The 25,076-nt window shown below is 36.9% G+C and overlaps 2 protein-coding genes across 8 annotated transcripts; one reads left to right on the top strand and one right to left on the bottom strand.

The window, feature by feature from the left end:
* Positions 1 to 798: 798 nt before the first annotated feature.
* On the bottom strand, positions 799 to 14,031 carry SPoCk (secretory pathway calcium atpase). 7 transcript variants are annotated; one of them, XR_010822838.1, is made up of 15 exons: positions 13,081 to 13,338; positions 11,739 to 12,013; positions 9,947 to 10,147; positions 9,789 to 9,878; positions 9,603 to 9,700; positions 9,263 to 9,521; positions 6,009 to 6,345; positions 5,527 to 5,915; positions 5,269 to 5,425; positions 4,612 to 5,185; positions 4,346 to 4,531; positions 4,018 to 4,261; positions 3,787 to 3,928; positions 1,319 to 1,573; positions 799 to 1,246 (listed from the first exon to the last, which is right to left on the bottom strand). XR_010822838.1 is itself a non-coding variant. In XM_066729194.1 (15 exons), the coding sequence occupies exons 3-15, from the start codon at positions 11,838 to 11,840 to the stop codon at positions 1,440 to 1,442; spliced, it is 2,913 nt and encodes a 970-aa protein (XP_066585291.1). In that variant the 5' UTR covers positions 11,841 to 12,013; positions 13,837 to 13,872; positions 13,956 to 14,031; the 3' UTR covers positions 799 to 1,439. The 7 variants fall into 7 exon arrangements, 6 of the variants coding, with proteins under 6 accessions (XP_066585291.1, XP_066585292.1, XP_066585289.1 ...); XM_066729194.1 differs by lacking the exon at positions 13,081 to 13,338 and adding exons at positions 13,837 to 13,872; positions 13,956 to 14,031 and having other exon boundaries at positions 799 to 1,573; XM_066729195.1 differs by having other exon boundaries at positions 799 to 1,573; positions 4,612 to 4,927; positions 5,015 to 5,185; positions 13,081 to 13,329.
* A 371-nt stretch (positions 14,032 to 14,402) lies between these two features.
* On the top strand, positions 14,403 to 25,034 carry LOC136774400 (E3 SUMO-protein ligase RanBP2-like). Its single transcript, XM_066728671.1, has 9 exons — positions 14,403 to 14,595; positions 14,895 to 15,120; positions 15,348 to 15,536; positions 15,610 to 22,404; positions 22,492 to 22,716; positions 22,812 to 23,168; positions 23,254 to 23,525; positions 23,600 to 23,725; positions 23,912 to 25,034. The coding sequence occupies exons 1-9, from the start codon at positions 14,524 to 14,526 to the stop codon at positions 23,963 to 23,965; spliced, it is 8,316 nt and encodes a 2,771-aa protein (XP_066584768.1). The 5' UTR covers positions 14,403 to 14,523; the 3' UTR covers positions 23,966 to 25,034.
* Positions 25,035 to 25,076: the final 42 nt, after the last annotated feature.

Here is a 25,076-nt window from a genome sequence, read left to right as displayed (position 1 = left end):
TATCACCACCCTGTCATTGGAATACCGTCTATCGTGTATGGATATGAAAATTAAAGCGACCTCTTACGCTTGCTCTATTGACTCTCGGAGCTCTCCTCCTTAGCTTCATTGCCGAAAGTTCCGCAACGATTGCGCAACCAAAAGCGCCCAACTTCCAATATTTTGAAAGGTAAGTTGAAAGCTATTATATACAGCCTTAGATACAATTTTCTTCCAGCTGAGGCTATGAGGCTAAAGTTGGAAGGTAGCCCTTCTGAAATAAAATTATGACAAGGATGTAAACGAATTCGTTTCTTTTTCTAGACCGAAATATCGTTATCCTTACTACGATGAAAATGGCAGAGGGAAGCTACTGTACGGCTATGGAGGTCCTGATCTCTATCAATACAGAACTTACAGCGCTCTAGAAGGCATTCATTAGTGCCACTACCACCGATATTTATCCATCTAGTGCTTAATAGAAGATTTCTCCTCTATTAAGGGATAATCGTAAAATTCATGCACAAACGCCTGACAACATTTAATAATGTTTTTACCATTTACTTTTATGAATCGATGAAATTTTAATGAGTTTAAAAGTGTATATAGCAAGCGTGTCCTCACGGAATTAAGTGAAACGATACAAAAGAGTCGGTGGTATATATATAAAAGACATAAGAAAAAACCTCTTTGATAATTATTCAACTGTTAAATTCTCTTCCTCGGTTGCTATTGTAATGCAATATACCTATATTTACTAAATTCACAATAGAACATTTAAAAGAGCACTTAATATATTTAATTAAAATTAGTTAAATCTATAAATGCAATAAACTTTTATTAAGTATTTATCTCTCGATTCATTTTTGTTATCCTTACTCTAATCTACTGCTGATATTGCTCTCTTAAATAAATTAATGGCGGATCAACATATTTTATTAACAAATGTAATTTTATTTTGAAAAACTTAAAAACACGCAAAATTCTTCCTAAACAGAAGCAAGGTGCTCGATGCTATATTGATAGCTACTTCCCATGCGGACACCACTCAAATAAGTATAATCAAAGTGATATCTATATGAACAACAATAGTCATAGAACCAGTCATCTGTACTCTTAAAGTGTTTGGAATGTGAATAATATTGCTGCTAAACGCTATTGTGCTTACAAGTTTTTCCAATCTAAAACTGCACTCTAATAAGTGATTTACTTATTATTTAATCATATATATGCAGTATCTACGAATGGGAGTCATAAAATTTATAAACTGTAAAAAAAGAATTACGGTTATAAAGTGGTAGGTGCATACGTAGATTGCGAATGTAAAGCGACAGCAGACCATTCTAAAGTTTAAAGAAAGCAAGATAACTATGACAAATAAACGACTGTACGAGTCGCATATTATTCCTTTGTTATTCTCCATGATCTTTGTCCGCCTTATAACCGGCAGACTGCAACTGTCATACAAAATCCATTTCCGAATTCGTGTAGAATTGTCCTTCGGATTGTCGCCTTTGCATCTGCCTTTCGAATAACTTCTTTATTTCACTGATTATAAAGACGCTCGATGTAAGGGCAACCAAAAATAAAATATCTGTAAATAAATATTATATCTGCGTGATAAACATTGATATAACTTTCTTAACTAGGCCATCATCACCGGTCCAAGTAATCTTACTTTCCAAGATGTTTCTTTCACGAGACACAAGTTTTTTAAATCTACATAAACTAAATAAACACTTAAATATTTAATGTATATACATTTTCCCTTTTTGTTATAAAAGTTTCTAAACGGCGCTATACGGTGCAACAACTGCTTAACCTAGATCAGTGCTTTGCAATGCTAAGTGCGCTCTGACTAACCACAAATTTATGAAAAATTAAAAGCTTAAACACGGTTTTTTCCGATTTATGCGTGATAAAAAAAAGCATCTTTTTTTTCAAAATCATTCAGATTTTTTTTTTTATAAGATGAAATTTTTCCTTGCAATGTACTTTTAACGAAAAACTACTTAAATTTTTATTTCCGTTCATTGAAACATTCCAAGCGAGGGTGTTTCAAATCTATAAGGAATTAACTTTGAGCAGTTTTTCGGCCATCGTCAATATTTTATAAAATGAAAGCGAATAGTTTCTAACACACTTAATATATTCAGGTTTATTATATAATTTTTCCGCATTTAAAAAACTTTTCCATAATTCCCAAAAAAAAAATCTTGAAAAAACTGTCTCAATTACACCAGACGACGGCCCCTATAATCGATTAAGGGAATGCATTGAGCGACTTAAACACTCATTCAAGTTTATCTTCCAAATTATTAGGAATATGAACTTTTTTGTAGAGATTAAATTTACTCTTTTGACTGTACTGAAGCGGGCTACAAACTCGGTTTCTCAAAATTATAAAAAATAATTTTCATACAAATTATGAATACTTGTAATTTTGTTGGTCATAATAATATTGAAAATTAGGCCTTGTAGCGCGCTAAAGAAAAATTCTATGACTAATTTGAGACCAAGAAGAAACAAATATACCTAAAAATGTGGAAGATTTTTTTGAAAAACTAAATTAGCTATTGAAAGACAAGTTTTACACTGTTTTACCGACGGAGAAGTTCCACACTGCGTTAGACAAGCCGTTTGTTTCTTTTCGCTGCACTATCGAACTAATGCAATTAGTTGAAATAAGACAAACATATGTTTTCTCCACTCTAACTTATTGCACTAGTGCAGCAAACAGCGAAAAAGAACAGACCTAAGGACAGGCCTATTAGCTCTCCTCGCTTTAGAAGGAGTACCCACTCTCTCCCCACCATTCCCCGCTAAACAAACCAACTCTCCTACACACAGCAAGACGGCTGGCTAACGCTGCCTGTCGGTGTAAATTCGTAGCGTAATGCAACAATAAATCATTATTTCTAGGTTTTAGGGTTAGGTTTTCGCAAAACCGACCTTGTACCGCCCTTCCATATCATTTCAGGAGGCTACAGTAAAATTTTCAAAGTATTTTGTCATCTACAAGTATCAAAAAACTTGAATTAGTTGACTAAAGCGTGACTCGTAGCAGCCGACGCTGATCACTAAGTTGTGTAGCGCATCAGCGTCGGCTGATACGAGTCACGCTTTCCTCAACTAATTCAAGTTTTTTAAGACTTGTAGATGACAAAATACTTTGAAAATTTTACTGTAGCCTCCTGAAATGATATGGAAGGGCGGTACAAGGTCGGTTTTGCGAAAACCTAACCCTAAAACCTAGAAATAATGATTTATTGTTGCATTACGCTACGAATTTACACCGACAGGCAGCGTTAGCCAGCCGTCTTGCTGTGTGTAGGAGAGTTGGTTTGTTTAGCGGGAAATGGTGGAGAGAGAGTGGGTACCCCTTCTAAAGCGAGGAGAGCTAATAGGCTTGTCCTTGTCTAGCGCACTGTGAAACTTCTCCGTCCGTAAAATAGTGTAAAACTTGTCTTTCAATAGCTAATTTAGTTTTTCAAAAAAATCTTCCACATTTTTAGGTATATTTGTTTCTTCTTGGTCTCAAATTAGTCATAGAACTTTTCCTTAGCGCGCTACAAGGCCTAATTTTCAATATTATTATGACCAACAAAATTACAAGTATTTATAATTTTTATGAAAATTTTTTTTTATAATTTTGAGAAACCGAATTTGTAGCGCGCTTCAGTACAGTTAAAAGAGTAAATTTAATCTCTACAAAAAAGTTCATATTCCTAATAGTTTGGAAGATAAATTTGAATTAATGTTTGAGTCGCTCAATGCATCCCCTTAAATATTTGCTTCTTTACGTACCTGATGCGTTAAGAGCTTCAGTTTGAAAGACCCTTTGTAAAGGAGGAAAATAAATAACTAGCAATTGACCTATTACAGATAATGTTACAGCAACGAGAAACATCTTGTTACTCAATAGACCAATGGTAAATACCGATTTTGTCTGAAACACGATCGGAAAAAAATACATTAATTAGAACTCTTAAATTTTCTCTAATGACTTATTTTAACGATTGTATTTTATGGCTTTACCTGTGAACGACAACTAAGAGCATTAAACATATCGAAGAAGACGAAGCACGTAAATGTCATTGTAGTATCTCTAGCAGTAGTGCCATCAGTCGTCATCTCACGATTATACACCCAAAGAGTACCAAGAATGATAATACAAGCCGAGAGCAAAACATTAATTATTAGATGCTTTGTTATCATTGGTTCCTTCGTATTCCGTGGCTTTTGTTTCAAAACATCCTTATCTACCGGCTCAACGCCCAAACTAAAAGTTCAACAAGCGCAAGTTACAAACCATATTATAAAAGGATAAATTTTCGTCGCTAAAATTCTACGAAAATTGTATAACCTTTGCGCGGGTGGTCCATCCATAATAATATTGATCCAAAGAATTTGCATTGCATTTAAAGGATTAGGTATTCCCATCAATGTGGCAAGCGCGATCAAAGAGAGTGCAGCTATACTTGTACTTAATTGAAACCGCACAAAGTTTCGAATGTTGTGGAAAATCCCTTTGCCTTCTTCAATGGCAGCTCTGTAAAATAATAATAGTACAAACAATCAATAGGATTTTTTACATCTTTCTATCATCAATATTTGTGAATGTTAGCTTACATAATTGTGCCAAAATCATCATCAACCAAGATCATATCAGCTGCTTCTTTACATACATCGGTACCGTTCTTCCCCATAGCTATGCCTATATCTGCTTTTTTTAAAGCAACCCCATCATTAACACCATCACCTGTCATGCCAACAATATTGCCTTCCCTTTGCAAAGCTTTAACAATGCACAACTTGTGCTTCGGCGTTACGCGATAAAATACGCTTACGCTATTGATCATCTGTTCCAATTGGTGTTCCGACATTAAATCAATTTCATCCCCAGACATTAATCTTGTGTGCATTGTATCCAACCCGATCATATTTGCTACAAGTTCAAATATATTATAAAAAGTGTGTGCAATTAAAGATATAATAAAGTGTGATATAATCAAAGAGTCACTTTCATCCATACCAATTGCAGCAGCTGTTTCCTTTGCATCGCCAGTAACCATTTTAACTTTAACGCCACTGTTTATAAGAGTAGTAACGGATTCCCGAACATGTGGTCTTGGTGGATCGCATATTCCTACAAGCCCCACATAAATAAGATCTTGAAGCGAAGATCCACGGGCTAAACCAATTACTGAAAAAGACAATTGAAGCAAATATCAGCAACCGCAGTTAAATTACCGTAGGCCATCGGTCATCGTACTTAACGAACAGCACCTCTCAACCCTTGCTGACCAATTTCGTAAGCCTCTGTCAAAAATTCCTGATCCTTTTTTTGATTAAGGGGATAAACTTGTCCGTTGGCTGAATATTTTGTGCACTGAGGTAATATCTTCTCCACCGCTCCTTTTACAAAATAAGTTTCTTGCCTATCCTAAGTAACAAAAAAAGGAAAGAGAAATACATGAAATTTGTATACAATATTTTACGATACAAAAAAGAATCTTTAAATAACTAGAATAATTGTGAGCATACCTCAGAATATTTTGGAGTACATTTTACGGCCATCATTTTTTGCTCCGACGAAAACGGATATTCTTGTAATCGTAAATATTTATCGCTGTATCCATACATGCCATATTTCATAGCCACAGCTATCAGAGCACCTTCCGTTGGTTGTCCAAGTAACGTATCATTTTGGATAATAGCGTTATTACAGACACATCCTACTTCTAGCATATTACTGATAGCAGCACGAGCCAGCTCCATATTTTCACATTTCCGTATCCGTAATTCGCCCTTATCATTGTATCCAGCACCAGTAACATCGGCAATGTAACCTTCCGATGTTATAAGAATAGTGGCTGTCATTTCATTCTTAGTTATTGTACCCGTTTTATCAGAGCATATAACGTTCACGCAACCTGTATAAATATAACAAAAGTCAGAAGTTACTTAATTAGGTATGCATAATTTTTTTGCATAAAGTATTAGTGACAAATAATTAGAAAACACACCTAATGTCTCTACAGTTGGTAGTTTCTTTACAATTGCTTTTCGTTTAGCCATCCTCATTACTCCCAAAGCCAAAGTAACAGTTACAACAATAGGTAATCCTTCTGGTATAGCTGCTACTGCCAAACTTACACTTATTGTAAACATTTCTAGTAGCGCTTTACCTTGTATCCATCCAATTAGCATAATAATTCCAATTATACAAAACGAATAAAATGATAGCTGAGTGCCCAAAATATCCATACTTCTTTGGAGAGGTGTTTTTGGAGCTTCTTCAGCTTGCATCATGGTAAAAACTTCTCCAAATTCGCTTTTAGCACCAGTATTAACGACTATACCCTTTAATATATTAAGACCATAACTTATACAATTACAGAAGAGAGCAGATATAGGGTGGTGGTCCCATTTTAAACACAGTATAGCTGACAATTTCGTAAAAACCCAATAAATATGAAAAAAAGTATTATACCTATGAGAGGAACATAAGATGGTACTGTTGCTTTGACATTGAAAGATCGATCGTTCAAAGATCATACTAAGAAAACTTTAATCCCTTCTTTAATGCAGGTCTCGGAAATTTTTGCACATTTCAGTTGTTTACTGTAGTCATTAATAGGAAATCTCTATTAGTGACTATAGTAAATAGCTGAAATGTGCAAATAATTCCGAGCCCTGCTTTAATGGCATCCTCTTTCTATTTAAGAAATATATATGTCCCTGTAACTCATTTTGAAAGCTGTCCGAAACACTCTAATGATCTACCATTTGATCCACTTCGTTTAACAGAGATTTGGATTTTACTGTGAAACGCTGACACAGTCACTACACCCTAACACTCGTATTCTCTCGTTCACTTGGTTAATATTTTAAATCCAAATACCTCCTAAACGCTTGGATGGATTAAATGGCGCATCATTGCTCAGTGGTTTGGCAAGCTCATAATGTAAACAAAAGGAATATTTAAAAGAAAATACAGGTGATGCCATTTAAATAAAGTAAAGTGACCTTGACAGGATCTTCAAATTACCTCTTTCAACATTAAATAAGAAATAGCGCCACCCTATGTCCCCTTCGAAACAATAAAACTTTTATTTGAAATATTTTTTCATTTCTATTTTCCTTATTTTTTTCGTTCATGTATATTTACCATACACTGTTTGAAATGGTTCTACATACATACATATATTCGTCTGTTTCATTTAATTATTGGTACGTTATTACAGTATTTTCAGCCCTTGAAAGTAGTTACGAAAGTGTGCAGTAAAAACATAAACATCGAATAATAAAAATTAAGACGGTACACCTTCCTGGCGCTACGCAATAAATAACGTACAAAACAAACATTTCATTTCAGGCAGTTATTAAATATATGTAAAGATATTCTTGTTGTACACATGTACATTGAAGTTTTGTGAACAAAAAACATTTACAAATGGCAGAGGTATGGCTCGTCGAGTAGTATCCTTTTTTGGAAATCCTCACTGATGCTTTACAAGACATCTCAAGATCTACTTAACCGATTTTTATCAAATTTAAATATTATATTCTATACAAGATTATATACGGCGTAACAGAACGGAAATGGCTCTTCTTTTTTTAACACTAAATTTACGGACTGAGCCAATTTGACTCATTCAAAGGTATTTCAAAATCATAATTTATATGTTAAAAATGTTTTTAATAAATTTTTTAGTAATAAATCTTTAATTTAATTTAAAGTAGAACTAATTTCTATAAATAAAGTTTCAATTTTCGTGTATTATACAAATTATCTCACTTTAGTAAAAATAGGTATAATTAACGTCCGTAAATCTAGTGTTAATTTGGTAGAAATAGCAGCTGTTTGAAAAAAATAATTTGATATTGATAAAAACAAAGGAAGAATTTAACACATTTTAAAATTAATTATTATAATTAGCGGGGTATTCAATCAAAATATCCTATGCTAAACCTAAGATAATCCTAGAAATAATGTGTAATTTCAGTTTTATAAGAATCGGTTAAAAGGGTCTTGAGATACCTTTTCCAGCATCAGCGTATATTTCATTACTCTGAATGATTCACGTATCTCTTTTATTTTTAAATCTTTTCTATTTTTTATTTTCAAATTGTTCATCAAACTTTTACATGTGTGAAATATTTTTTTTTACATACAGTTAACGGCTATGTCAAAAACAAAAAGTTTCTTTTTATATTTATATTTCCAAGGATCATGCGTCAGAATGATGTAAGCCCTTTAAATAATTTTTGCGGAACCATAGCAATACTATTCCCAAGGCTATACTCATATGTATAATTATAGGGTCCATTCGTAGCCCCAGATACATAAAATATATCGAAATAATGGCTAATACTATCAAAAACGGGTTTTACAAAAAAAGAAAAATGTAATTTATTAGAACATTTTGTATCAAGTCGTTAAAACCAGCAGATCTGATCATTTTTAATTTTCCGAAAAATTCATAAATTTCTTAAAGATTAATGAATCTTTTTAAAACTTTACAAACTAAAGCTTTTCAATAAGTCATAAAAAATAAAAAGTGTTTTAAAAAAGTAGAAGATGATCGGGACTCTGTTGACATGGCCTAGAATGCCTATAAAGGTGTATATCAACGACTCGTTTCGAAATTTGAAAGGATTGTAGGAAGATTAATTTTTAGCTACTTTTGTCAATAAACCATAGGTCGCTGAGCTATGAAACATTTTTAATGAAGACTTTAAAAATTCTACGTTAACGATATAACTAACTGTAATCAACACTGTATGTATATATATATATATGTATATAAAATTTAAGTCGTCAGCTTGGGAAATGAACACGCTTAGACGTGCATGGTGCTGATTGGGGCTCTGCCATACCGAAAATCGCAGAATTTTAATATTTCTCTAATAAACTTACTGTAGGCCAGCGATTCATTGTTCACGAACAAAAGTGACTCAAATTTATTATCCCCCACCCTCCCCTGGCCACTGCTGCAACACTTTAAAGTTTTAACATGTCTGATCGTTACATCCTTTGTCAAAATTATAAACACACAAATTACATTTTCTTAAAATTCACATGAAAGAGGAAGGGGGTGGCAAGTCTATTCGTAAAGTTATTCTCAAAATCCCACAAATTTTGTACGAAACATTCTTATCAGTGAATCTTTCTCTTTGACATAGCTGACTGGCAAAAATGACAAAATATATATATATATATGTCCACCCTATACATAATTAAAACTTGCAAAATTTAAAATTAAAATTTAATTACCTTGCCATTTCCACAACGAACTAGAGTTCCCATAAATGCAATATTTCTTTTACTTGTTAATCCATTTGTTTTAAGCAATGGAGTAGTGGATTTTTGGGCAGGCTCAGTCTCCCCGGTAAAACTGCTCTCATCAATAGCTAAATCTATTGCTTCAAAAATTCTAATATCGGCAGGTACTCTATCACCAATATTTAAATAAACAATATCACCAGGAACTAAATTACGAGCAAGGAAAGTTTCTAATTGACCTTCCCTTAAACTAATAGAAATAAATTAGTATAATGAAGTTTAACTTATAAAGCTTATAAAAAGCATAGCTGTGTTACAAAACTTTACAAACCAATGGCAAGTTGGAGGAACTAGTTTATTTAATTCTTCTAATGATTTTTCAGATCGATATTCTTGTACAAATGCAACTGTTACAACTATAATAATGGCCTAGAAATTAAATTATAGCAATAATAATAACAAGTATTATTAGTAGAAAGATATTAAAAGATTCATAATATCATTTAAATTTACTCACCACGGTTATACTAACTGCATCATCAAACTGCTTCATACAGATACTCACAAAAGCAGAACCCAATAATAAAAGGATTAATGGATTTTTAAACTATAAAAGGAAGTTTGAGGTATAATAAATATTTAATATAGATAGAAAAGGGGAAAGTATATATCTACTTGTTCAATATATTTCTTCCAGGTAGGCTCCTCTTCCTTAACCGTAAGTTCATTAAAGCCAACCAATCGTCTTCGGTGATCTGCTTCCTGCCACCGTAACCCTGTCCTTGTATCAACATGCAATTTAGCTGCTACTTCATCTGATCCGAGGCTGGCAGCCTCAGCGGTGGTTAACCACATTTCTGAATCAGGCTTATTGCCCTTAAAAAAAATTAATAAGCCTTCTTCATTACAATGAAATTTCTTGTATAGAACCATATTTGATGCACCATTTCCAAAAAACTAAGTATATTAATTCACCATAAAATGTCTCATAAGAATGTTTAAAAGGCATGTGTAATGTTTGATTTTCTTTTAAAACCAGTGAAAAAATTATTGTATAACATTATAGCTATAGTTCTGTTCTAAGCCAAATTGACAAACTGGTAAAAATCAATAAATGAATGAGCTAGAAAATGTAAAATTTAACAATCTGAGGTACATGTATATTCAAAAACAATAAGAGTGCAAATTTAACAGTATAATAACTACTCGGCATGAGTCTTCTTAACAATTAACTATGGGTATGTTGTCATTTATAGTATTAAATGAAAACAATTGAATTTATAACCTAAAACTAAGCTACTCTATCATTTCAGCAAGACGGAAGATGAATAAAAAAATGATTGATAAATGCATTGTGTTAATTAATTCTTTTCAAAAATATCATTTGTAATGATAAGACTACTTACAAGGAATGATGCAATTTTTTATATCAAAAACCACACGAATTTACCCCTTTTACGCATTTTTAAGATAACATTTAAACTTTAAATGCAACAATAAGCATGGCCGCATAAATGAAATAACTGTGTACTCATATAGACTTCATTTTTAAGTATTACAATGAATATTAACTATAATGTTTTCATCGATTGTTCCAGTAACTCTATTGCGTGCTTTTTCAGAAAGGTTACGCACCCCCTTTCCCAATTTAATCGAGAACTCATGGGGATAATTTATTATACGTTATGGCTCTGTTTTACTCATCAGTTATTTATATCCATCAGCAAAATTTCATAACCATACAATTTCTCTATTTACATTTCTAACTAAATGAATACTAATTAAGTCTTTATACCAATAATGTATCAAGAAAGGCAGATTACTGGGGCATAAATAATCAATAAATCGCAATGTATTTTTTTAAATGTGCTCAGTCAATAATAACTGTCAACAATTCACCTATATAATAGAAATTAAAATATTTAGGAAAATATTCTCGTAAATTTATTGTCAAAATCACTAAAGTTTTATCTTAAATTTAATTAAATATTCATATGTGTCGATTAATTACATATTTGTTACTTTTACTTTGAACTAGTGTTATATAATTATTATTTGCCAGAATAATATATAGAATTTTGTAGCAAAATCTTTTAGTACGGATGTGTCTTTTGAGTGTTTTACAAACGAATGAGACATCAGATCAATAGAATTATAAGACGACACTATATACTTCCTGGAATTGGAAGGATATACGTATATGACTCATACATACACACATACTCACACGCTTTAGAAAATATTATACTGTTCTGCATGCTCAACAATCCGAGACCGCTTTTCAAGTACGTTAAAGAAAAGTAAAAAATATACAAATGGTATAATTATGGACTTATATTTGTTCATGCAATCAGAGAACTATATTGAAATTACTGTATTGTCGTGACTTTGCGTGATATAGATAAATATAATCATTTCTTACAGGTAAGAAATATTCACTGAAACACGTTAAAATAAATAGTCTCACCTTATTTAATACTGTATCCTGGTAACTAAACTGCTGATTCGGCGGACTCTCATGTCCCGAATCCTCGTAAAGCTTTTCATACTTTCCGGTGGCGTCTTTCATCTTCCTCGTTGCTTAATGAATTATAAACTAATCGCTTTAAATATATAGCAATACTGAGAAAAATCGCGTTGTTACAAGTAAATTGACTTGTTCTTATCAGATCTTTCAATCAGGTTCTGGCGTTTCGTCGGCGTCAAAAAATAATCCGCTCATCTTACCATAATGGATTTGACCTAAATTATCAAAATGACATTTATTAACTACAATAATTGTTTATGGCACACAAACAATATTAAAAGAATTTTTAAGAATAGGAAAGAATTCTGTTGTAATATTATAAGAAAACAATACTTCGTCATTCAATAGCTTTTGGCACAACTTCTATATTAAAACTTAATTTTGGTCTAAAAGAAGTTTATAAGTTCGTGCGCCAGAATATTCTAGTAAAGAAACTCCATGTCGACTTCTCGAGGCAGATCGCAAAATCCATCTCTGTCCCCGAATAGCAGTGCTTGTATTTTTGACAATTCAGTAGTGAACGAATTTCCCGCGTGTTTTTACCGGTACAAATATATAGTATATTAATAATACAGCTGGCTGCTGGTAATCTGAACAAGTGTCAAAAGCATTTTATGGCCTCCTTAGGGAAATAGTCCTGAAGAAACATTCCCGAATTTAGATTCAGCGATTACTCTAATTTATACCTTATTTCGATCAATAAAAACAACAATATCGTACGTAAAAAGATATCAGTCGGTTACATTTAAAAAATACTTAAAAAGGCCCACGTAAGCCTACAGACATCAGGCCAAATCGATAAATGATTATAACAATTATTAATTAGAGCAGAAACCAACGCACAACAGACCGATCAAATCAAACAATGCATATCGTGGCCAATAGCAATGATAATATGCATTTCGAATCTTAAATGGAACACTCTTTAGTTTCAACACACTTTTAACACGACCGACGTTCGAATGGTCGAAAAAGTAGGCCGAGAAAAAACACAATTATACGCCACGTGATCCACTGTCATGCAAAACTCTATTCGTAATTAAATAAATCTAAAGATGACTTAAACACGGACAATAAGTGGTCTGTTCGTTTTAGCGAAAATTCTGCTGCACATTTTGCACTTTGTGCACTTTATTCGATGTCAGCTTATACAACGGATAAGGACAAAAATATGAAAAGTGTGGAAAGTGTAAGAATGTGTATCTAAAACGAACAAATCTAAGACCTCAAGCAACATCGGATCGTCAGAGACAGTAATATTAGCTTTTTGCACAGTGACTACCTTACGATCATTTATAGCTGCGAATGCACGACGACGAGTACGACCGACAACAGTGGAAGGAATGACATGACATGACGGGCGACACATACACAGGTCACAGACAGAGACAAGATGACTAGGTGGCGGGTGGCCACCAGTCCACTACTACCAACAATCAAACACACAAACTCAACCAACAATCAACTAAACACGTCCAACGGGGCTCTGTTAGGTTTGGAAGTATGTATGCACATATGTATTGGAAGACCTGAGAATACCGGAATACATCTCACACACTACTCACTTACACGTTACACGCGGACCTCGGCTATCTACATATACACGGCCTCGCGGGCCTCGCTTGCACCAACACATTTACACTGCTCGTCGCTCGATCTCATGAAGCATGTGAGACTAATAGACATGTTTTTAATTATATACGTCTATATGTTACACGCTATAATTACTATATTATATAAAAGCAGTGAAAAACTTTATAACTCGCTCATTACCCCATCCCCCCCTTACGATTTTGGTAATAACATTTTTTACTCAGAATTGCTCTACATACATGAGACTTGCCATCAGGATTTGACTAAAGCGAGCGTCGACCTCTTTAAATTAATTAAAACTCTTCCATCTGTACGTTTCCTTTTCTTTTTATCTCCCGAATTCGATTGTTTAACTGATTATTGCATACACAGAAAATAATGTATAATACCTGCTAATATTATTATAATTTTATTGTTTGTAATGACGAATAGCTACTATGGTTACCTGTCCAATAACGATATTTCCCGCACAGTATTGATTCTGCAAAATATGAGTATAATTTTTGTTGGCATTTTGTTCATAAATAATAGATTTATTAGTAGCTTAGAAAATAAATAATGTACTTATATATATGTATATATAGTTTTGACACACATCTCTCCTCTTTATTTTTTTATGTCAAATTAAATGTTAATGTTTCCCAAAAATTGACCTGGAGCCCCTGGAGGCTGGAAGGCAACCCTGCCATTCTCCTAAACCAAAATAAGTCGAAAACGTCGACAGATGACGCATGGATCGAAAATGATCTAGTAAACCGGAAGTTGTGATTTTGGCGCCGTATCCCGTATGAGTGCAGCGAGAGAAATCTACCAATCGCGTGATCTCTTCTTCAAATCTTTAATAGCACAGAACGTATATACGCTTGCTCATTGGATGAGAGCTATGAGAGTCAAAACATTTTACGGATCTTGCTCTTGCATTGGTTGGTTGCACTGTTTCAAACAAGAAGCAAGAGATTTGAGGCTGCTGTTTGAAAGATCTGCGATTTGCGTTGTGCGGTGACTGGCGAACGGACGGAACGCTTAAGTGTGTGTCCATGCATCTGTGGTGTTTTCCATTGCTTTATATTTAAAATACGGTTTACTATAACATTAATATAATACATCAAAGGAGCCGCATTAAAGCGGAAAAATGTTTCGATCCAAAAGTGGTGTGGATCGTCATGTACAAGAAATTTTTCGCAAGTTGACAAACGAGGACGAGGTAAGGTTATTTTTCTTAACGGACGAACGTTGAGCGCTATCAGCATCTAACCGGGTCCATGTTATCGATCTCTTCGAAGCTTTTTACAAATAAAGTAAAGCATGTATAAACATACAGCTAGTATCTTTGCAATTGAGGCGTCTCCATGATTTTTCCTCTCATAATTCCTATATTGCCAACGTTTTATCCAAGACCTTGAATGATTGAATCGCGCTAGGCGGTATATATAACCTATATAAAACTACTGTGTTGAATCAAATAACCGTTTAATCAGAAATGACATATTGCTTCTTTTACAGAAAATTTTACGCTCTTATAATATTGCAAAACTATATTATCAAGTGGGAGATTATGAATCTGCCAAAAGATACGTTTCTAGTTATTTAAAAGTACGGACAGGATCAGCTGCAGCCTATAAGTTATTGGGTCAGAGTTTGGAAGCTTTAGGAGAGAACCGAGATGCTCTAACTCAATATAAAATTTCTTTAGAATTGGATGGCAAACAAAGCGAACTTGTTCTTAAAGGTAATCGTAAGTTTTAAGGATTTCTTACAATGAAAAATATAAGGAACTGAATATTAAATGTAAGCGTAGAATCGGTCGAAAGTAATTCCTTATGTGAATTAGATCAATAACTCTCATGCGTTTAATATTTGGTTCGCTATGTTTTTCCTGCGAAGAGTCCTCTATTATTATTAATCGTATAAAGTTAGATATGGTTACTCATAAATGTATTTGAACATTGCCTACAGTGTGCGAATTGTTAACTAATATGGACCTACAGAATGATAGCAATGAGAAACTTAGTACAATAAAATATTGGATAGACAGAGCGGACAGTCACTTTCCTCATCATCCTACCATTTTTAAGCTGAAAGAAAAAATGTTAACAATGCAAAAGACGAACGAAAATAGCGAAGACCTCGAGGAGCTTATAAAATGTAAGTAATCTGGCAACTTTATTATTTACTAGAGATAGACGAATATTAATGACGAAAAATGTGATGGTTTTAGCGGAGTTAGCAGTAATGCCATTGGACGTTAATTTACACGTGAAGTTGTTGAAATTTTACTTAACGAGCGATAGGCTCGATGATGCCTTTACGCATGCCGTTAACACCGAAGTACATCAGATTTATAGAAATGACATAACTTGGTATAGAACTCTTTGTGAAATTTTAGAAAAATGCAAAGGTGGTAAAACTTATGATTGGACATTCTGGATATTTTATCTATCCGTGTTGGAGAGATTAGCAGCGTTAACTGTTCGGGAGCAGGGAACGAATGTTCAAAAGTCTTTGCTAGACGCATTGTTTCGGTTTGATCAATGTTTGAATCACGTGAAAGAGAAAGTTTTTACTGAAAATTCCGCATTTTCTTTGAAAATGTTTACACATATGTGGGGACAGCTTCACTTTCATCTGGCTTGCTTATACTTGTGGAAAACAAAACGTGAACAAGGTAACTGGAGCGAGGCAGGACGTATATGCGCGCCTCTCTTTCTTTGGGCTTTAAATACACCTCCGATAAATGCAAACGCTGCAGTTTCGTTGCATGTAAAGGATTCAATAATGAGAGATTTGTTGAAATCACAAATAAATACTTGGCATAGAGAAGCGGCGTATAGATGTAGTCAAGCTGGTCATATTCTTCAAGAACATGCGAAAGGCGACGCAATGAGATTTATGGATAAAGTAAATAAATTTTGCATTGGATCATGGAGAGACCGGATCTACAAGCGAGTTTTCGATAATATTTCGTATCAAAAGTTGATCGGGAATTCGTACTTTGTAAAGCACGAGCCAGATCCTTCGATAAGCCCAATTCTAAGACTTTGCACGAAAAATGAATTAATCGAATACGACAAGGTTGCTGAATTGGTATATCCAGATTCGTTGCACCACCATGTTTGGATTGGCATAAATAGTAAGGTTTACAGTCATGGCAAGGATACTGGGTGTTACTCGCACTACTTCTCAAACGTTTTCACGAATTTACAGCTGACAGTGTCCAACTTGAATCAAGCTGCTCCTGAAAGCTTGAGTCGTCTGGATATCGACGCTTTTCTCAATGCAACAATTGTGTGCTCTTGCGCGGCTCTTCAAGATAAGCAATTGAGTGAATTTTTGTATCCAGAGAGATTTCAAATTTTGCCTGCAGATTTGACCAACACATTATGCACCACTGCGCAAGAAAGATGGTGGTCGTACGCTTATCAAATGTACTCCAAGCGTGAGATAGCTGAAGGGGCGCTCGGAGAGATCAGACAAGAGTTGCAGAGAGGATTGGAGAGCGTTCGTTGCATAGGTAACCACGGCTTACACCCGACGATCTTAGTTCACCTGGCCAGAATCTTTTATCATAAAGTACGATCTCTGAAGGACAAAGATGGCGAGCACAATGATATCGCTGCTTTAGAGGCTCGCTGTGAGCTTTATTGGTCAAATGCCGTCTCGCTTCTGGAAAGATTACAAAACAATCAAGCGATTCGTTCGACAGGAGGTAAACTATTTCATTACCAGGGCAAAGAGATGAACAATACGGAATTAACAAATGCTTTGGAGGAGGGACGATTATTTTTGGCGCAACGCTTTTTAAAAGACAAACAGTACGAACAAGCAATCGATGCTCTACAGGCGCTAAAATGTCCAGAAGCGTCTTTCCAGCAAGGATTGATTTATAAAACTCTGGCTGTAGAATCGGTAGATTCTATGCCCAGAGATAGTTTAACTTCAGAAATGCGGTCGCAGCATGCTATCATGCTTTCGAAAGCTCGCAATTGCTTTTATCTTACGCTGGATCGTTTGAGGAGCCCGGGAATGAATCCGAAGCACCCGTTAAACTCGGAGCTGTGCACCCATATATCCGAAATAGAAAACGAGCTAAGGAGGATCGATCCAGACTTGGGACGAAACGACTCCAATAGGAACGAGTGCGACGGGATGTCGGAGGAAAGCTACTCGTCGGCCCACAGTGGGGCCGAGCAGGCGATAACCAACGTATCGTTCGCGGGTCTAAACAGCTCGATTAATATTTCCAGTCTGCCCCAATTGAACTCAAATCGAGTATCGAAACAGTCGACTCCTTGCAAGCCGCTACACCAGGACATGGTGGAGATATCGAAAAACCGAACCGAGGCACGTCCCAGTCCCGAGAGACTCGACGCACAAATACGACAAATGATGCACACGAAGAACAACATGATGCAAACGATTCTCGAGCAAAACAGAGCTCTGATGGAAACGAATAAAACGATATTGGAGAAGATCGACGAGCTGACGAAGGATTTTGCAGAATTAAAGAAGGAGAGTCAGAGACAAAGGAACCAGCCAACGATCAATCTTAACAACGGTCTTGCGGATAACGATCTGAGGGTCGTTGGAGAGGAGGATTACAGCGATTTGGGTTATACCGTTAATCAAACTGGTGGACCGCCATCTTCCATATCTGGAAATATGTTTGTAACGGCAAATAGAAATCCTTACTCACAGCTCATGTATCCTTCGGCTCCCCCCAATGCTTTCCAAGGCTACTATCAGGGAGGATTAGCATTTAACGATCCAAATGCTCAAACTATTCCAGGATTGTATCCTCCGCACGTTTATCCCATATCACCGATGTACCCCAACAAGTCCAAGATACCGGATAACAATGTACTTCAGCTGGGTCTGTTTAGAGGGCATAACGTGATGCCTCAGTTATCCGAACTCGTAGCGCCACCTACTTGTGGTTTGGTTTCTATGAATCCACTGCAGCCTGCTCAAGGGCCGCCTCTTCAGGCACCTCCTCCTTCTGGCCCACCCGGTCCTCCTGCACAAATACCGGTGCAAATACCTGTGCAAAATATTGAGAAGCCAAAGGCACCGATAGAGACCAAGGTGAAGGATGCTCCTGTAACGAGGGCTCCACCGCCCCCACCACCTCCCGTCAATGTGGTCATCACCGGTTCAGATGCTCTAACTTCCGTTACAGCAAATGCTCAACCACCACAACCACCTACCTTGAGCGTTACGATACCTGCTCAATACAGAGTGGGGGCTGGTGCTACCGCTTCTTCTGTACAATCTCCGTCCATGGAGGAAACCAATTCTCTCCCTCCTCACAGCTACCAAATTTCCATGCCTTTGCAGGCAACCATACCAACTACTGTAAATTTACCAGCTTTACCCACGTCGCTCCTAACGACATCCTCCAACATGACAATTTCTCAAAGACATAATTCAACCACCGCCACTTTTCTTCTCAATTCTAACTCTCCCAACACATCCGGCGAAGCGGAACCACCGGAACACGATCCTATTCCTGATTTCGTCCCAGTGGTACCATTGCCAGATGAGGTTGAAATTACTACCGGTGAAGAAGGAGAGACCACTTTGTATTGCGAGAGAGCAAAGTTGTTCCGTTTCGTCAATAAGGAGTGGAAGGAGCGCGGAGTTGGCAATGTCAAATTGTTGAAGAATTCTCAAGGAAAAGTGCGTTTACTCATGCGAAGAGATCAAGTGCTGAAGATATGCGCCAATCATATGCTGCGTCCGGACATGGAATTGACTGCCATGCCCAATACGGATAAAGCTTGGATGTGGGCGGCGAATGATTTTGCCGACGAGGAAGTGAAACTGGAAAAGCTTTGTATCAAATTTAAGAAGGCTGAAGAAGCGCGAGCGTTCAAGGAATGCTTCGACAAAGCAAAGAATAGCATGGCTCTTTCTACGGACCAGCCAACTACCGTTGATGCGAGGGTAGAGATTGGTAGAGTTGGAGAGAAGTCGGGGGAGAAAGGCTCAAGGACGATAGGATCATCACCTGGAGGAATCGGCAGCGGCACCTCGCTTACCTCCGAAGCTAAAGACTCGGTAAAACCACCGAAGGCTGGAGCGAAAGAAGAGAAAAAGACAGAGGAAGAAGCAAAACCCAATCCATTCTTCAACTTTTCGTTTGGCAAACCACCAACCGACAAGTCCTCCACTTTGGGCACGACGACGACGGTACACTCCAATAATTTTAATTTTACAAGTAGCCCTGGTACCACAGCCGTAACTTTGGTGAACTCGGCGAACAAGCAGGCGACATTGGTACCTGGTCAAGGTGAAAGTAACTCGACGTCGTTTTCATCGTTGAGAAGACCGCACACCCCTTCTCCAGCGACTTTGGTCTCTTCTTTGAAGAAGGAGGGGGAGGGGGTGGAGGAGAAGAAGGAAAAAGAGTCGTCACAGTTACTGTCTCTCAAGGACCAATTTAAAGCAGCACCAGGTTCCTGGACATGCGGGGATTGTTACTTGAGCAACGAAGAATCCGCAGTGAGATGCGTTGCATGCAGCGCCGCTAATCCAAAGGCTCCGGTGCCAACGACGCAGCAACCACTGAGCCAACTGTTCAAGCCAGCACCAGGTTCATGGGAGTGCACGGTTTGCTACTGCAGAAACGATTCGAGCAAAAGAAAGTGTGCCTCGTGCGAGGCACCTTCTCCACTTTCTCGATCGAACGACCAACCCACCAGTGATAAACCATCAGCATCGATCCTGGACAAATCCAAAATGGCGTCTGCCGATTTTTGGAAGTGCGCCAATTGCCAAATTTCCAACTCGGCGATCAACAATTATTGCGTGGCTTGCGATGTCCCGAAGGACCCGTCAATGCCGGTCAAGCCTAAAACCAACAATTTCAGCTTCGCCTCAAACTCCTCCTTGCTACCTACAACCTTCTCTTTTGGAATCCCTGCAGAAACGGCCAAAGACGCTGGAAACGCCTTCAAGTTTAACGCAACGGCACCGTTTACCTTTGGGTCACCTGGAAAATCTTTCGACTTCCAGTTCTCTGCTATAACCGACGCCCAGAAGCCTCCCGTTGCGAGTTTCACAGAACCTGCCACGGAGAATAGTGAGGGTGATGAAGAGGTGGAGGAGGAGGAGGAGGTGGAACCTGAGAGCGACGATGTTTACTTTGCACCGGTGATTCCAATGCCTGACAAAATCGACGTTAAAACCGGAGAGGAGAACGAGGAGATCCTCTACAGCCACAGAGCTAAATTGTTTAGGTATGACGCGAGTACGAAGGAATGGAAGGAACGAGGACTAGGCGATATTAAACTATTAAAGCACGAAGAAAGCAGCAAACTGAGGCTGGTGATGAGAAGGGACCAAATATTTAAGCTCTGCCTCAACCACTTCGTCACGGCTGACTTAAATATTACGGCGAAGGACGAGAAGACCTGGTGTTGGAACGCGGCTGATTACAGCGAAGGGGAGATAGAATATATGCAGTTTGCTTGCAGATTCAAAACATCGGAGATTGCGCAACAATTCAGAAAAGCGGTTGACGATGCTCGGAGGAACCTGAAGAGGGACTCTAGCGACGAATCGAAGCCTCCAGGTGGAAAGCCAAAAGAAAAATCTCAATCGCCTCCGAGGGACATTCAGGTTCTCTACGAGTTGAAGGTGACACCGGAGGAAAAGGCTGCTGCTCTGAAGTATCAGCTTCCGGAGAATTTCTATGCTTATAAACAGAAGGAAGACTGTACTGGTTGCATAGGATGCAAGGAGCCTGCCATACAACTCTTTGAGAGTTCCAGCGATTCCAAGAAATCTCTGAATCTGGCAAATCAGGACAGTCGTGTTACCTCAACGACTACTACAAAAGCTTCCGGCATATTCTCCAATCCTGTCACATCTACTTTTTCCTTCGGAGGAAAGCCAACCTTTGGAAATCCGCCAAGTCTCAACATGTCATTCGCACCAGCACCTCTTGCTGCTGCCAATACGCCAGTCTTTGCGTTTGGTTCCATTCAAAAGGGTAATTCTCCCAATAGTTTCGATAAGTATCAAATGTCCTTTGGGGACAAGAGTCCAGGCTTTGTGTTTGGACAGCACAGTAGTCTTCCTGCTGCTGCTGCTACTTCTCCTCCTCCTTCGACCATTATCAACCAAGATCAATTATTGGATAGCTTGAAATTGTGCAGTCCAAGGACTACGAACAAAGACCAACAATTGGATTCTCCGAATAGTAGCTTGGATTCTGATGAGCAGCAGTCCGTATTTGGTACACCAATAGCCTCACCTTCCATATTTCAAGGGGACAAGAATAAATCCGCCTCCAGCGGCAGATTCACCTTAAGAAATCCAAAATTAGTTCTAACTTCACCAACGAGTGAACAATCAACTACAACCACGTTGTCCGACACTAGTTCTACTGGCACCTTTACAAATATGTTCAGCGGACTAGCGAAAACCACAGTAGCTACCAGTGGTTTTCCAAGCACCGCAACTTCGACATCCGTCAATTCCTCGATATTGCCACCGATATTTGGTACGCCTTCTGGAAAATCTCTTTTTGGAGGCACCGCGACTCAACAATCTGTCAATAATTCTTCAGCAACAACGGCGGTATTTGGTTCTACAACTGCAACTACCACCTCTGCTCCCATATCATTGCCAGCGCTAGGCTCTGCGTCTAATATATTCGGTGGTGCGGGGAAAACAACAGCAGCGACGTTTCCTTCGTCTACTACTGTCTTCAAGGGAGCAGCAACGTTAGCCTCTAACACGTTTGGCACTCAAGCGAAACCTCCGGAGTCAATCTTTGCAACTTCAGCGGCGGCAGTGTCACCACCTTTCGCCAATAAATTGAATTTTTCCAATTCTGAAAATAAACCTGATAACAAGTTGTTTGAAAGCAATACGAATGACAGTAACGTGTTTAGTGCTTTTGCCACTGACGCATCTAAGAAAGAAGGAGAATTGAGTTTTCTCACCAGTGACGTAACATTCTCCTCGCTAATGCCACAAGGAGACCAACCGGAAGGCTTTAAAATAGGTAGGTTCATCCATTTTGTTTTAAATCTTCAACCTCAGTTTATATCAAACCTTAACATTATTTATTAATCTATTGCTCCATTGGCAGATCCAAATTTCTCATTCGCTGGCGCTGGCACGTCTGTTTTTGGCAATACATCTACGACTAAGAAAACCAATGACTCGGGAGAGTTGAAGAAGACGGATGATAATGAAGAAGAGGAAGATTATGATGAAAATGAAAATGACCAAGAGCATGATCCGCACTTTGAGCCTATCGTACCAATGCCAGATGCGATCGAAGTTCGAACTGGCGAGGAAGATGAAGATATAGGTATCAATTTCATGTCTTGATACTCTTCGATTGAAAGCAACATTTTTATGTTCGCCCTCTCTCTCCCTCTTTTACTCAATTAACATTATTTTCAGTATTCTCTCAAAGAGCCAAGCTGTATAGATACACTGCCGACACTAAAGAATGGAAGGAAAGAGGAGTTGGTGAAATGAAGCTTCTGTATCACTCGGGTCGTGGAACCTATCGATTGTTAATGAGAAGGGAGCAGGTGCACAAGCTTGTCTGTAACTTTTTGTTAAAACCAGATATTGACTTTCAACCATTAAAAACGTCCGATCGGGTTTGGGTTTGGGCGGGTATGAATTATATCGATGATAATCCATCCGTTGAAGAATTAGCCATTAAGCTGAAAACTCCTGAAATGGCGAAAATATTTAAGGATGCGATAGATGACGCACAACAAAAATTGCGCGAAAGACAATTAACCCAAGGTATTTTAAAAATGATTTATATCGTTTGTATACGTATCTCACGGTTCATCGTACGTGTGGTTATTTGTGATGTTTATTGTTTTAGACAAAAACCTTGATAATCTTAGTTATGATGAGCAAGAGGCAAACAGTGCGGAAGATGAAGAAGACGACGAGGATGATGAGAGAACGCTAATGTTTGAAAAAAAAGCAACTTTATTGTACAAATCAAAATTTGATACAGAGTGGAACTTTATAGCATTAGGAACGCTAAATATTTATTATGATTCTGAAATTTTCGGTGAAAAAATTATTTTACGAGATGACGATGATAATGTCTTGAGCAATACCATTATTAGCATGGATACTTTGATGCAAGTAAGTACCAAAGGCATGCTTCGAGTATATGCAGACGAAATCGGTGTTAATATGATTTCATAATCTTTTAAAAGGTCAATGAGAAAGAATGCATTTGGACAGCAACGGATTACGCATTAGATCCACCTGTAAAGCGTACGCTAAAAGCCATCTTCTCATCGTTACAAGCTGCGGAAGAAATGTACAGATGTTACGAGGAGGTAAAGGAAAAACAAGCTCAAATGTTTCGTATTTTTGTCTAGTTCCTTTGCTAGTACAATCTCATCTTATTATATCTAATGTTCTGTAGTCAAAATCATTTACATTAACAAGGATATCGCTTAATGATTTTTATAAGTATATTCGCATTTATCGCTGCTTTCAAACTAATTCGTCAATATTTTCAGGGTTTGGACTGTGCGAAAAAGGCTGATATCAGTGATCCAGAATATTATAAGTAAAAAAGATAGCTAATATTAAAGTATGAATTAAAGAATTTCTTGCTGCGTCTGAAAACAGGAAAAATTGGTATTCCTTTATCTTTTTATGTCACATTTATTATTACGATCTGTGGGGCAGGTATAATTGCCTGTATTCTTAAACGTGATTACATTTTACTAGACTTTAAAGAGAAAAGTATTGATATTTAGATGCTATAGCTTAATTGTGAATGATTTGTAATTTATAACTTGTAGCACACTTTTAGTTAATATTGATAAAGACTCATATGGTGATGCTGTGGCTAATGTGTATAGTAAAAGATCAACAGGACTATAGGTTATGTTCTATAATTAATAAAAATATGATAAGTGCCAAGATTTATAAACCATTCTTTGGTCTGCCTTTTTATGTTTTTAAATATTTGTGCATCTATATTCAATTTTTTTTTGACCATATGTTAAATCAAAATAAACTTATTCATTAAAAATGGGCCTTTTTTTCTATTTTTAAGCTAATATGATTAATTTACAAAGAATAATTATTGAATGAAAAAAAAATTGCTGCCATGATTGACAAATTCTTCTGGCATATAGTATATTTTGTATTACATTTGACTGACAAATTGAAAAATATGAATAGTTATAACATTGTTATAAGGAGAGATTTTGATAATTGACTGAAGGATCGATAGTGCAGCTATACCGAAGAAAAAGAGGTTCCATTACTTCCATTAACGGGCCTGATACACGGATAAATTCAATACGATGAGGAAAGGGCTACCGATTGTCATTGTACAGTTTTTTTATTCGAAATGACTGTTCTTAATGATATAGCAAAATGCACTGTGATTCGTGTGGTGTATATAAATGACATTACGCACACATTACAGATACATCGATGCGAGATAGTGTGCAGTACTGCATATGGATATTATCAATGTATATATTATATCTATCGTTAAATTTTATAATTTTTGGAATAAACTTTTTTATTTATGTATACAATTACACACAAGGTTGCGCTATCATTGTGTTGATATTTACAGAGCAGACTCGTACCAATACATACATAAATAAAGCCCAGACCGCCCAAACCGGCGGAACGTGGTTTCCTGCAGGTTGTCTGGGTTTG

Source organism: Prorops nasuta, unplaced genomic scaffold (genome assembly GCF_024137725.1).
Source record: "Prorops nasuta isolate Cenicafe-Biocafe unplaced genomic scaffold, Cenicafe_Pnas_1.2 PNAS00006, whole genome shotgun sequence".
In the NCBI taxonomy this organism is placed as follows: Eukaryota; Metazoa; Arthropoda; class Insecta; order Hymenoptera; family Bethylidae; genus Prorops; species Prorops nasuta.
The sequence above is the reverse complement of the archived record's forward strand: the minus strand, read 5'-3'. Positions and strand labels throughout refer to the sequence as shown.